This window comes from Perissodus microlepis, chromosome 7 (genome assembly GCF_051167445.1).
Source record: "Perissodus microlepis isolate ML-2025 ecotype Zambia chromosome 7, ASM5116744v1, whole genome shotgun sequence".
Taxonomy (NCBI): Eukaryota; Metazoa; Chordata; class Actinopteri; order Cichliformes; family Cichlidae; genus Perissodus; species Perissodus microlepis.
In genome coordinates, this window is record NC_140467.1 from 64,484,183 (window position 1) to 64,495,163 (window position 10,981).

The 10,981-nt window shown below is 50.2% G+C and overlaps 2 protein-coding genes across 2 annotated transcripts in view; one reads left to right on the plus strand and one right to left on the minus strand.

Annotated features, from left to right (window-relative positions):
• LOC146384651 (uncharacterized) overlaps positions 1-2,760 on the minus strand; it is a 38,074-nt gene extending 35,314 nt beyond the window's left edge. The window contains exon 1 of the mRNA XM_084936684.1: positions 2,617-2,760. Coding sequence (XP_084792810.1) covers positions 2,617-2,671 — 55 coding nt within the window. The 5' untranslated portion in view covers positions 2,672-2,760. The remainder of the gene's footprint in view (positions 1-2,616) is intronic.
• A 1,424-nt stretch (positions 2,761-4,184) lies between these two features.
• Positions 4,185-7,130, plus strand: irx5b (iroquois homeobox 5b). Its single transcript, XM_084932650.1, has 3 exons — positions 4,185-4,653; positions 5,286-5,691; positions 6,451-7,130. Exons 1-3 carry the CDS (start codon positions 4,429-4,431, stop codon positions 6,987-6,989), a joined length of 1,170 nt encoding a protein of 389 aa, XP_084788776.1. The 5' UTR covers positions 4,185-4,428; the 3' UTR covers positions 6,990-7,130.
• The last annotated feature ends 3,851 nt before the right edge of the window (positions 7,131-10,981 follow it).

Genomic DNA, 10,981 nt, shown 5'->3' on the forward strand with positions numbered 1-10,981 from the left:
CCTGTCCTCCCTCACACCTGTCCCCTCTCACACCTGTCCCCCTTACACCTTTCCCCCTTACACCTGTCCCCCTCACACCTGTCCCCTCACACCTGTTCTCTTTCACACCTGTCTCCCCTCACACCTTTCCTCTCACACCTGTCCCCACTCACACCTGTCCTCCCTCACACCTGTCCTCTCTCACACCTGTTCTCTTTCACACCTGTCTCCCCTCACACCTGTCCTCTCACACCTGTCCTCCCTCACACCTGTCCCCTCTCACACCTGTCCCCCTTACACCTGTCCCCCTCACACCTGTCCCCTCACACCTGTTCTCTTTCACACCTGTCTCCCCTCACACCTTTCCTCTCACACCTGTCCCCACTCACACCTGTCCTCCCTCACACCTATCCTCTCTCACACCTGTTCTCTTTCACACCTGTCTCCCCTCACACCTGTCCTCTCACACCTGTCCTCCCTCACACCTGTCCCCTCACACCTGTTCTCTTTCACACCTGTCTCCCCTCACACCTTTCCTCTCACACCTGTCCCCACTCACACCTGTCCTCTCTCACACCTGTTCTCTTTCACACCTGTCCTCTCTCACACCTGTCCCCTCACACCTGTCCTCTCTCACACATGTCCCCTCACACCTGTTCTCTTTCACACCTGTCTCCCCTCACACCTGTCCTCTCACACCTGTCCCCACTCACACCTGTCCCCACTCACACCTGTCCCCCCTCACATCTGTCCTCTCTCACACCTGTCCCCTCACACCTTTTCTCTTTCACACCTGTTCTCTCTCACACCTGTCCCCTCACACCTGATTTGTAGAGGTTTTCTGTAATGCAAACAGCTTCGGTCTGAGCCCGGAGATCCAGCACGTCGTCAGACAGCCGTGAGAGGATCAGACCTGAGTGCAGACTGATTTCCTGCCGATGGACTCGCCGCTGCACTCTTAAATTCTGCCTCTCATCTGATTACAGTGCTCATTGATCAGCGTGTAAACAACCATTGAATGAGGATGTGTGCCGGTTTGATGTAACCGTCTCCTCTCTGAAGCACTGCGTGCTGAAATCTCATGGGTGCTAATTATGTGTGCACACAGATTACAAGGATTGCATTTCATACTTGAATAATAACTATTAAAAACGAGTGTTTTCCAATTAATTAAACACACAGTCTTTAAGTAACCTCTGGACATCTGCCCTGCGGGCTGAGCTCATTCGGGAGCTGCTGGAGGAAACAAACGAGCGCTCCTTTCATGTGAAAATCTTCACAAAAGAGTCGTCCCACTGAGAATACGGAGGAAACGCCGCCGCCACACTTCCCTCAGTGTTCGACTTTGTCCGTGCAAATTGTGAACATAACTTTTTGATATGATAAAACAGCAGAACAGTGTCATTCCAGGGGCGGGCCTGCTGGGGGGCTCGCCGTGGAGATGATGAAAGAGCTTTTCCGAGTCATTACTCCATCCAGCAGGAAGCCCTCGGTGGGCTCACCCTCCTGAGCATCATCAGCACCCGAGGAGGAGGCGGAGGAGGAGAGGCGCGCACCTCAGCCGGTGCAGAGGGCTTTAATGAAAGATGCTTAAAAAAGCATGAAAACGTCTCTGTTAAACTGCTCAGCCTCTGCAGAGGATCAGCCGACTCGCGTTGTTTCCCCCTCAGTGCAGCCGGAGAGAGGCTGCTCACTTTACCCAGGATTCACTGCAGCAAATCAATATTCGTTTAGCATTGCATCATCGCAGACTCAAATCGAGCCGTCTCACTCAGACCGTCACCTAAAGCAGGAGGAGGGATTAAAAACATCTCAGACTAAAGCCAGGCCCAGACTTAATAAAATGAAAATGGAGTCTAGACTAAACTTAATTCGGGAAACAAAGGCCGAGGTGACTCTGCCTAACATTTCAGATCCTGCACTACGCTGACATCCATCAGTCACATGATCAAAAACACCGACACGGGAATATCGATGACTTAGAGGTAGAAGAACGTGCAGCATGAGGATCTGAGCTGGATCAGACTGTATACCAAAGATGGAAGGAGCCCCTGTGACATCATTTCGAAGTCGATTTTGAAACCTTAACATTCGTGTTTCGTAACCTCCATCTTTGTTCACTTTACCAAAGTTCAAACTAAATAAAGCTGCAGTTCCTGTGATGTCCAGCAGAGGCAACAGTGAGTCCGTCCCCATAGACTCCATGTTAAATAAACATGTTTACATGCTGATACACAAACTGTTTGGTCTCTTTAGCTGATTTAGAGTCTTTGTTTTTACCTGTCCTGTTCCTCTTTGGGTCACAGCTGTCCATCTTTTAAATAAAGTTTATGCGAACTTACAGTAAAATGTGTGACATTACAGAAAAGTCCCATGATGCTTTGTAATCTTCATCTATTTACTATAACAAAAGACTTACAGGGAATTAAAATGAAATATTTGGAGTATTTACAGGAATGTCTAACTAGTAGTAGTAACTATTGTTTACATCTCAAAGTATGATGGGAAACGTATTTCCAAACAGGATGACGTTTGTGAGAGAGAACCTGTGACGGCGTGCCTCCTGAAATGGCCTGTGGAGTGTTGGGATCAACGGCAGTTAATGCACCAAACTCGGCTTCCTCGCTGTGCTCCTACCTGCAAACGTGGAAATTCCTGCAGCCTCGTTCTGAAAATCCGTGGACGTGGCCATTAGAGGTGGACTTCAGCTGGTTTCACCGAAAAGCAGCGACCGGACTTCCACTGACGCGGGAAGTGTTCGCCTTGCTGGCACTCTGCTAATTATAGTCCCCACTAATCAGATTAGGCGGAGGCGGTGTGGGCTTAGATCCTCAAAGTTCACTGAGCTCTCAGGACACTCAGCATCAGCCACAGGTGTCCACGCTCTCCCACACACACACCAATCAGTCAGCAGACTGATCGCCACCAAATTCATAATTCAACACCGTTCAGCAGAGAACGCTAAAATATGCGAGAGCGGGACGGCCCGGTTTGATGTTTCACAGGATTGTACTGCCTGTCACAGCATCTGTCCTGCTCACACCGTCACCTGTTACGCATCAGTGGAATCCCGAACACCTGAAGTGACATCACGTCCTGAACACTTCTTAAGTCACACAATTATAACTGATGACATTTCTACAGGAAGTAATCAATTAAACTGAAAATGAATGAAGGAATGTAACTTTTGTGATACACTCAAACCCCGCCCCTCTGATGATTTTTCCTCTGTGTAGAAGTTAAAGTTGTTCCTACTGACCCCTGTGGCTGTTAATTGTGATGTAGCATCTGATACGTCATCTGCTTGAGTTTCAAAACCTCAGCATGAGCGTTTTTTTAAAACCAGAGCTGTTGAACCGCGCACTCATTGGCTAATGACCAGCCAATCACATGTTTTAGCCAATGAGCATAATCCTTCCTCCTGAAACACAGCACGATAACCTCTCTTTGCTATAGTTTGTATGGAAGATGCCAACTTGTCTGCAAACACCTGCCAACTACTAAAAATGAAATTATAATCATTTGCCTTTAAAGCAAAAGTCGTTCAACTCTGAACTCTGAGGGTGAATTATTTCTATTTCCTGTTTGGAGCTCACATTTTCAAGTTTTACTCCCACTCAGCGAGCTCTTGTTGAGCATTTGCAGACGTATCGTCATCTTCAGTGCAAACTACAAGCGAACGCAGCAACCTGCTAACAACCAAGGTGAATGCAGGTCGTATCACGTCCAATCCAATGTGTGCGTGACGTCACATGAGAAACCTCTGCAGAGCTACAGTCACTTTGAAACCACTGCTATCGCCATCTGGTGGCCGGCAGGTGTAATGCAGGTTTAAACCCTCTGAGCTCCGAACACACATCAACTCATGTTTGTGTCCTGCTGGGAGTTTATTTAAACCAAGAACCTAACCAAGCATTTTTATTGGCTAAACCTAAACCCAAAGTTTTTATTGGCTAAGTCGAACCAAAGGAGCTAAAGAGTGGAGTAGCCAGTTTAACAGTCCTGTGTGGGTCCCGTGGCGCACATGTTTGTTTGTCACGAATCATTTGGAATATTTCATAAACTACATGTTGGTCCACGGCGCACTTTGATGACGTGTTTCGTGCACAAACAGTCAGAAACTCTGCAGGTGTGAGGAACGTGAAGCCTTATTATCCTGGTGCTTTTATTTTGTAGGGTCGCGTTAGTTCCACCTGCTCGCAGAGTGCGCGCGGGCTGAGGGGAGAGGAGAGAGCGAGCAGGAGGAGGTGTGAGCGTGCGGAGGTGGAGCTGAGCCTCCTCTCCGCTCAGTCTGTCTGCGGGTTCGGCGCAGATCGGGTGCGCAGAGCCGGAGCGGACAAAGTGCCGCCGCGAGCCTCCTGCGATGCTCCTGGAACTCCCGCTCCTCTCCGCCCGCTCTTCCCTCCTCCGTCCCGCGCTCCGACACGACTTCTCCCGCGCGTAAAAGTCATGTCGTACCCTCAGGGCTTCCTGTTCCAGCCCCACGCGCCCCTGGCTCTGCACTCCTCCTTCAGCTCCGGCCTCCTCCTGGGAGCGCGCTCCGAGGAGCTCGGCCGCTCCGCGTCCGGCTCCGCCTTCGCTCCGTACTCCGGACCGGCGACCTCCCCCGGCTTCGGCCCCCAGCTGCCGTACGGAGGGGAGCCGCGCGCCGCCGCGGCGCTCAGCTCCTATGTGGTGAGTGCGCGCGGAGACAGCCAGGGCTCGGGTCCGGGTCTGGTTCCGGTCCGTACAATGAAAATATCAGTGCTCTTCAAAAAGTTATTTTTCTCATTTATTTTCAATTATTTTTGAATTTATTATTACATTTATTTAAAATTCATTTTTAATCTGTTTTTTATCTTTTTTTTTTAAATCTTATTTATAAGATAAAAAATAATTTTTAATTATTTGTCATTTATTTTTGAATTAATTATTATTTATATTTATTAATTTAATTTTTAAATTTAGTTTTAATTATTCTTTAATTTATTTTATTTAAAAAAATTTATTTTTTTATTATTTTTAATTCGTTTTTTTTAACTTATTTTTGTTTTTACATTTTTATTTTTATATTTATTTTTACTTATTCTTTAATTTATTTTTTTTTAAATTATTTTTCAATTATTTTTTTAAATGTATTTTAAATTGAAGGAGGAACATTGTACATTTTTGTGAGGTTGTGAGATTTTTCAGGTGGATTAAACTGAGCGAGGTCTTTCCTCCTTCTGTGTTTGGGTCTGTAGTTTGAAGCCGTGTGGTCATGTGACCCTCGGGTTAAACTGCGTGGGAACTCGAGCTGACCACTAACATGATGGTTTCTGTTTCAGAGTCCGGGTTACGACCCGTCCTCGGGCATCTCCGGGTCCTTGGACTACCACCCGTTTGGGGCGCTGGGCCCATATCCGTATGGAGACCCCGCCTACAGGAAGAACGCCACACGGGATGCCACGGCCACGCTGAAGGCCTGGCTTAGCGAGCACCGGAAGAACCCGTACCCCACCAAGGGCGAGAAGATCATGCTGGCCATCATCACGAAGATGACCCTGACGCAGGTGTCCACCTGGTTCGCCAACGCCCGGCGCCGGCTGAAGAAGGAGAACAAGATGACGTGGACGCCACGGAACAGGAGCGAGGACGAGGAAGAGGAGGACAACATCGACCTGGAACGCAACGAAGAGGACGAGGAGCCACTGAAGGCGAGCGGCGAGGAGACGGAGCCGAAGCGTGAGGCTGGTGAGTGAGGGGGGAGGGGTCCATCCATCGATTGATCGATTAATTGATGGGTTTTAAAATGACCTGCACGTGACACGCGTCGGGAACCCGGAGACGTTTGCACAGAGCCGGCGCTCCTCTCCGTCCGTTCTTGTAGGTGATGACATCATCGCAGCGGCTGCTGTGGAAACAGTTTCATGAGGTTTTTATGAAATCGGTGGTTTTAGTTCTGAGTGTGAGCAGAGCGAGCGGCTCGTCTGATCAGGTTTGTCGTTGTTACTGCTCCTGTTTGTTTATAGATCAGATTATTGATCAGCTTCAGATTTTCATCATTTCAGACTTTATCAGGTCATCGGTTAAAATCAAAGAGTGTTCTGGACCCGTTTTTTAAAAAGTGAAGGCGCACGGCGAGAGAAACGGGAGAAGATGTTGGGAGCGTGGACGTTTAATGATGCTGAAGCGTGGAGACGGGCGGCGGCGGCGTTCTTCTGATTGATTATTTCTCACTGATGATGTCATTGATCTGGACGAATCAAACACTTTCAGGCTGAACTCTTTTCTTTCTTCTTTAAAGTCGATTTATTGGTCGTGAGAGCAGCTGCTGATTGGCTGCTGATTTTGTTTGGGCTGCAGAAACTGTGACCATAAGGCAGATGTGAGGGGGCGGGGTCTAATATGCAGTGCATTTTGTTTGTGTGTGTTTGAATCAAACTCATAACCCTGCACGCTAACCGCTGATGTGTGTTTGGTCTGACCTGGCCTGTCCCCGCCTCCCCCCAGACTCCCGCAGTTTGGCATTCAGAGAGGACGGCGGCAGCGACGCCGATCGAGGATTCGACGAGCTGGACTTTAAGGACTCCCCCGTGGACCGGAGACCCGCGGACATGTCGGCGGACCCTCCTCGGAGCGCCCCCCCGGAGACGCTCAGAGTGCTGGAGGGGGCGCGCACGCCGAGCCCGCGGTCTAAGCGCCCCTGCGGCACCACCCAGGGGCCGAACGTGGCCCCCAAACCCAAACTCTGGTCGCTGGCTGAGATCGCCACGTCTTCGGACAAAAGCAAAGGATGTAGTGACTCGGCACAGAGCGTGGGGGCGGGGCATCAACGGACCCCGTTCCCCCACGGCCCCGCCTTGCCCCGACACTTCTATTACGCCTCCCCCTTCATCCCCGGATACTCCGCCTACGGCCCCCCGGGGCCCCTGCACGGCGGCGCCTCGTCGTTAAACGGATTACTGCAGACGGCGGCTCGAGACCGCCGGCTGCGCTGCCAGAGCCAGTTGGAGCCACACGAGCACAGCAGAGGCACGGCGAACGTGTAGAGCGTTTCCATGGGTCTGCGCAGCCCCCGGGGGGCGGGGCAGACTCTGATTTGTTAACAGGAAGGTTGAATTTGAGACAGTTTTTCTATGTTGATCAGATGTTTGTAATCCTCACGTATCATTAAAGCCTAGTTTTATTAACTCGCCTGCTCTTCTTCACACGCAGATAACGAGCTGCTGATTTAACGAGCCGCGACCTCAGCGGCCCGTTCACGCGCTCGTGTCACCTCACTCGTATTTCTAACAACATTATCCAGGTTTCAGTTCAAATCCACCACACGTTTAACGAGCCGTCATTCAGCTGTTATTGATCTTTAAATAAAGTGCAGAGGACGGCGCCGCGTTCACTGAGCTGCTGTAAAACTGACGCTTTGATTAAATCCAGAGCAGCGCACGCGAGCGGCGTCCTCTCACAACTATCCAACCAAAACAAACGTCCAGGTTTAACCAATAAAAATCTGTTCTTTATTTACAAAATGACCTTTTTGTTTTTCTGCATCTGATTAGATTTATGGAGTCGTTTCATCTTTAATGTGGATTCAGTTTGTGCTTTTAACATCTGACAAACTATAATTATATTATTACATTTATTATATTTAATAATTTAAACACAGAAACAAACAAACTGAAATTCAAACCTAAATATGAGCATCGTGTTAAATATTTAAATGAATCTTTTTGTAATTTAGCTTCTAATTAATTCATCTTTGAAAAATGTTTTCAGAAGGTTTTTTTTTATCTTTTTTATTTATTCGTCTGTTTTGTCTTAAATCCAAAAATTATGAAAGGACTGTTTCAGGATGAGTTCAGCTCATATTCTTATAAATCAATGAGTTTATAGTTGATGTGATGCATGAAACTGTCACGTTGAGCTCATCACGTTGGTTTTCCTTCAGGTGTAAGTGTGCAGACCGCAGCGCAGCACCCACCTGAATTTTTGCCATGACTCATTTCTAACAGTTTCCTCCGTAATCGTTTCAAAATAACTCGAGCGCACTGGAGCCGACCGCAGACGCAAAGACCACAAAGACTTTAGCATTTTAAAACAACAATAAGAGCTTTTAAATAAAATCATTCATAAATATGTGAGAGCTTTTACATCAGCAGCTCGTCTTCATTTGATTAAAGGACACGATTTAATCACTTATCAAACCCGGTTTATGAACAAACACTGATCTGCAGTTTTTATATTCATCATGAAACAGCAGATGATCATGTGGAAGTGTAAATATTAAGCTGCTCTTTGGTAGCTTCGCTGCTCAGATTGATTTTGATGTTTTCAGAGAAGCAGAAATTTTTTCCCCCAAACTCGTAGACACAAAGCAGCGTTCAGGCCTCGGGGTGTGCTCCACAGCATCGCTGTAACATCAGCAGGATGTCAAATTCAAGTAAAACTTTTACCTGATTTATTTTAACCAGGAAAAACCTGACAGCAGCTCAGACAGCAGCCAGTACACACAAAATAACACACAAAGTACATACGCACATTAATGATCGCCGTCACAGACGGCCGGGCGGTGTCCTCCGCTGCAGAGGACCCCACGAGCTTTCATTGGCACCTTGAATGTGTGAAGAGGAAACCAAACGAATCAAAGGCGTCGTCCTAAATGCTGAAGACTGACAGAAACAAACAACGTCCAACCCTCCGAGTGCTTCGATGGACACGTCATCCTGGAGACGCAGCATTAGAGAGAACAACAGTCACACAGCCAGACGTCTGTTTTTTATTCTACGCTTTTTATTGTCTTTCATCCTTCAGTTTGGCAACAAAACTAATTCATGAGGTTCATCCTGTGTTAAAGGTGCTAACATGACCGGCTGACAGCAGAAGAGCCAGGACAGGAGGACAGGAGGGGAGGGCAGGAGGGGAGGGCAGAAAGGGAGGACAGGAGGGGAGGACAGAAAGGGAGGGCAGAAAGGGAGGACAGGAGGGGAGGACAGAAAGGGAGGAAAGAAGGGGAGGGCAGAAGGGGAGGAAAGGAGGACAGAAAGGGAGGACAGGAGGAAAGAAAGGGAGGACAGAAGGGGAGGACAGGAGGACAGAAGGGGAAGACAGGAGGAAAGAAAGGGAGGACAGAAGGGGAGGACAGGAGGACAGAAGGGGAAGACAGAAAGGGAGGACAGGAGGACAGAAAGGGAGGACAGGAGGAAAGAAAGGGAGGACAGAAGGGGAGGACAGGAGGACAGAAGGGGAAGACAGAAAGGGAGGACAGGAGGACAGAAAGGGAGGACAGGAGGAAAGAAAGGGAGGACAGAAGGGGAGGACAGGAGGACAGAAGGGGAAGACAGAAAGGGAGGACAGGAGGACAGAAGGGGAGGACAGGAGGACAGGAGGGGAGGGCAGGAGGGGAGGGCAGAAGGGGAGGACAGAAAGGGGAGGGCAGAAAGGGAGGACAGGAGGGGAGGAAAGAAAGGGAGGACAGAAGGGGAGGGCAGAAGGGGAGGAAAGGAGGACAGAAAGGGAGGACAGGAGGAAAGAAAGGGAGGACAGAAGGGGAGGACAGGAGGACAGAAGGGGAAGACAGAAAGGGAGGACAGGAGGGGAGGACAGAGGGGAGGGCAGAAAGGGAGGACAGGAGGGGAGGAAAGAAAGGGAGGAAAGAAGGGGAGGGCAGAAGGGGAGGAAAGGAGGACAGAAAGGGAGGACAGGAGGAAAGAAAGGGAGGACAGAAGGGGAGGACAGGAGGACAGAAGGGGAAGACAGAAAGGGAGGACAGGAGGACAGAAAGGGAGGACAGGAGGAAAGAAAGGGAGGACAGAAGGGGAGGGCAGAAGGGGAGGACAGGCGGACAGAAGGGGAGGACAGGAGGACAGAAAGGGAGGACAGGAGGAAAGAAAGGGAGGACAGAAGGGGAGGGCAGAAGGGGAGGAAAGGAGGACAGAAGGGGAGGACAGGAGGAAAGAAAGGGAGGACAGAAGGGGAGGGCAGAAGGGGAGGACAGGCGGACAGAAGGGGAGGACAGGAGGACAGAAAGGGAGGACAGGAGGAAAGAAAGGGAGGACAGAAGGGGAGGGCAGAAGGGGAGGACAGGCGGACAGAAGGGGAGGACAGGAGGACAGAAAGGGAGGACAGGAGGAAAGAAAGGGAGGACAGAAGGGGAGGGCAGAAGGGGAGGACAGGCGGACAGAAGGGGAGGACAGGAGGACAGAAAGGGAGGACAGGAGGAAAGAAAGGGAGGACAGAAGGGGAGGGCAGAAGGGGAGGACAGGAGGACAGAAGGGGAGGACAGAAAGGGAGGACAGAAGGGGAGGAAAGGCGGACAGAAGGGGAGGACAGGAGGACAGAAAGGGAGGACAGAAAGGGAGAACAGAAGGGGAGGAAAGGCGGACAGAAGGGGAGGAAAGGAGGACAGAAAGGGAGGACAGGCGGACAGAAGGGGAGGACAGAAAGGGAGGACAGAAGGGGAGGAAAGGCGGACAGAAGGGGAGGACAGGAGGACAGAAAGGGAGGACAGAAAGGGAGGAAAGGCGGACAGAAAGGGAGGACAGAAAGGGAGGACAGAAGGGGAGGACAGGAGGACAGAAAGGGAGGACAGAAAGGGAGGACAGGCGGACAGAAGGGGAGGACAGAAGGGGAGAACAGGCGGACAGAAGGGGAGGACAGAAAGGGAGGACAGAAGGGGAGGACAGAAGGGGAGGACAGGCGGACAGAAAGGGAGGACAGAAAGGGAGGACAGAAGGGGAGGAAAGGCGGACAGAAGGGGAGGACAGAAGGGGAGGAAAGGCGGACAGAAGGGGAGGACAGGAGGACAGAAAGGGAGGACAGGAGGAAAGAAAGGGAGGACAGAAGGGGAGGGCAGAAGGGGAGGACAGGCGGACAGAAGGGGAGGACAGAAAGGGAGGACAGAAGGGAGGACAGAAAGGGAGGACAGAAAGGGAGGACAGAAGGGGAGGACAGGCGGACAGAAGGGGAGGACAGAAAGGGAGGACAGAAGGGGAGGACAGAAAGGGAGGACAGAAAGGGAGGACAGAAGGGGAGGACAGGCGGACAG

Bases quoted from the DNA above. Each gene is read 5' to 3' on its own strand.
- irx5b (XM_084932650.1), top strand. From the start codon at position 4,429: ATGTCGTACCCTCAGGGCTTCCTGTTCCAGCCCCACGCGCCCCTGGCT. The intron at 4,654-5,285 runs GTGAGTGCGCGC...TTTCTGTTTCAG, and splicing joins CGGCGCTCAGCTCCTATGTG to AGTCCGGGTTACGACCCGTC. The intron at 5,692-6,450 runs GTGAGTGAGGGG...GCCTCCCCCCAG, and splicing joins GGAGCCGAAGCGTGAGGCTG to ACTCCCGCAGTTTGGCATTC.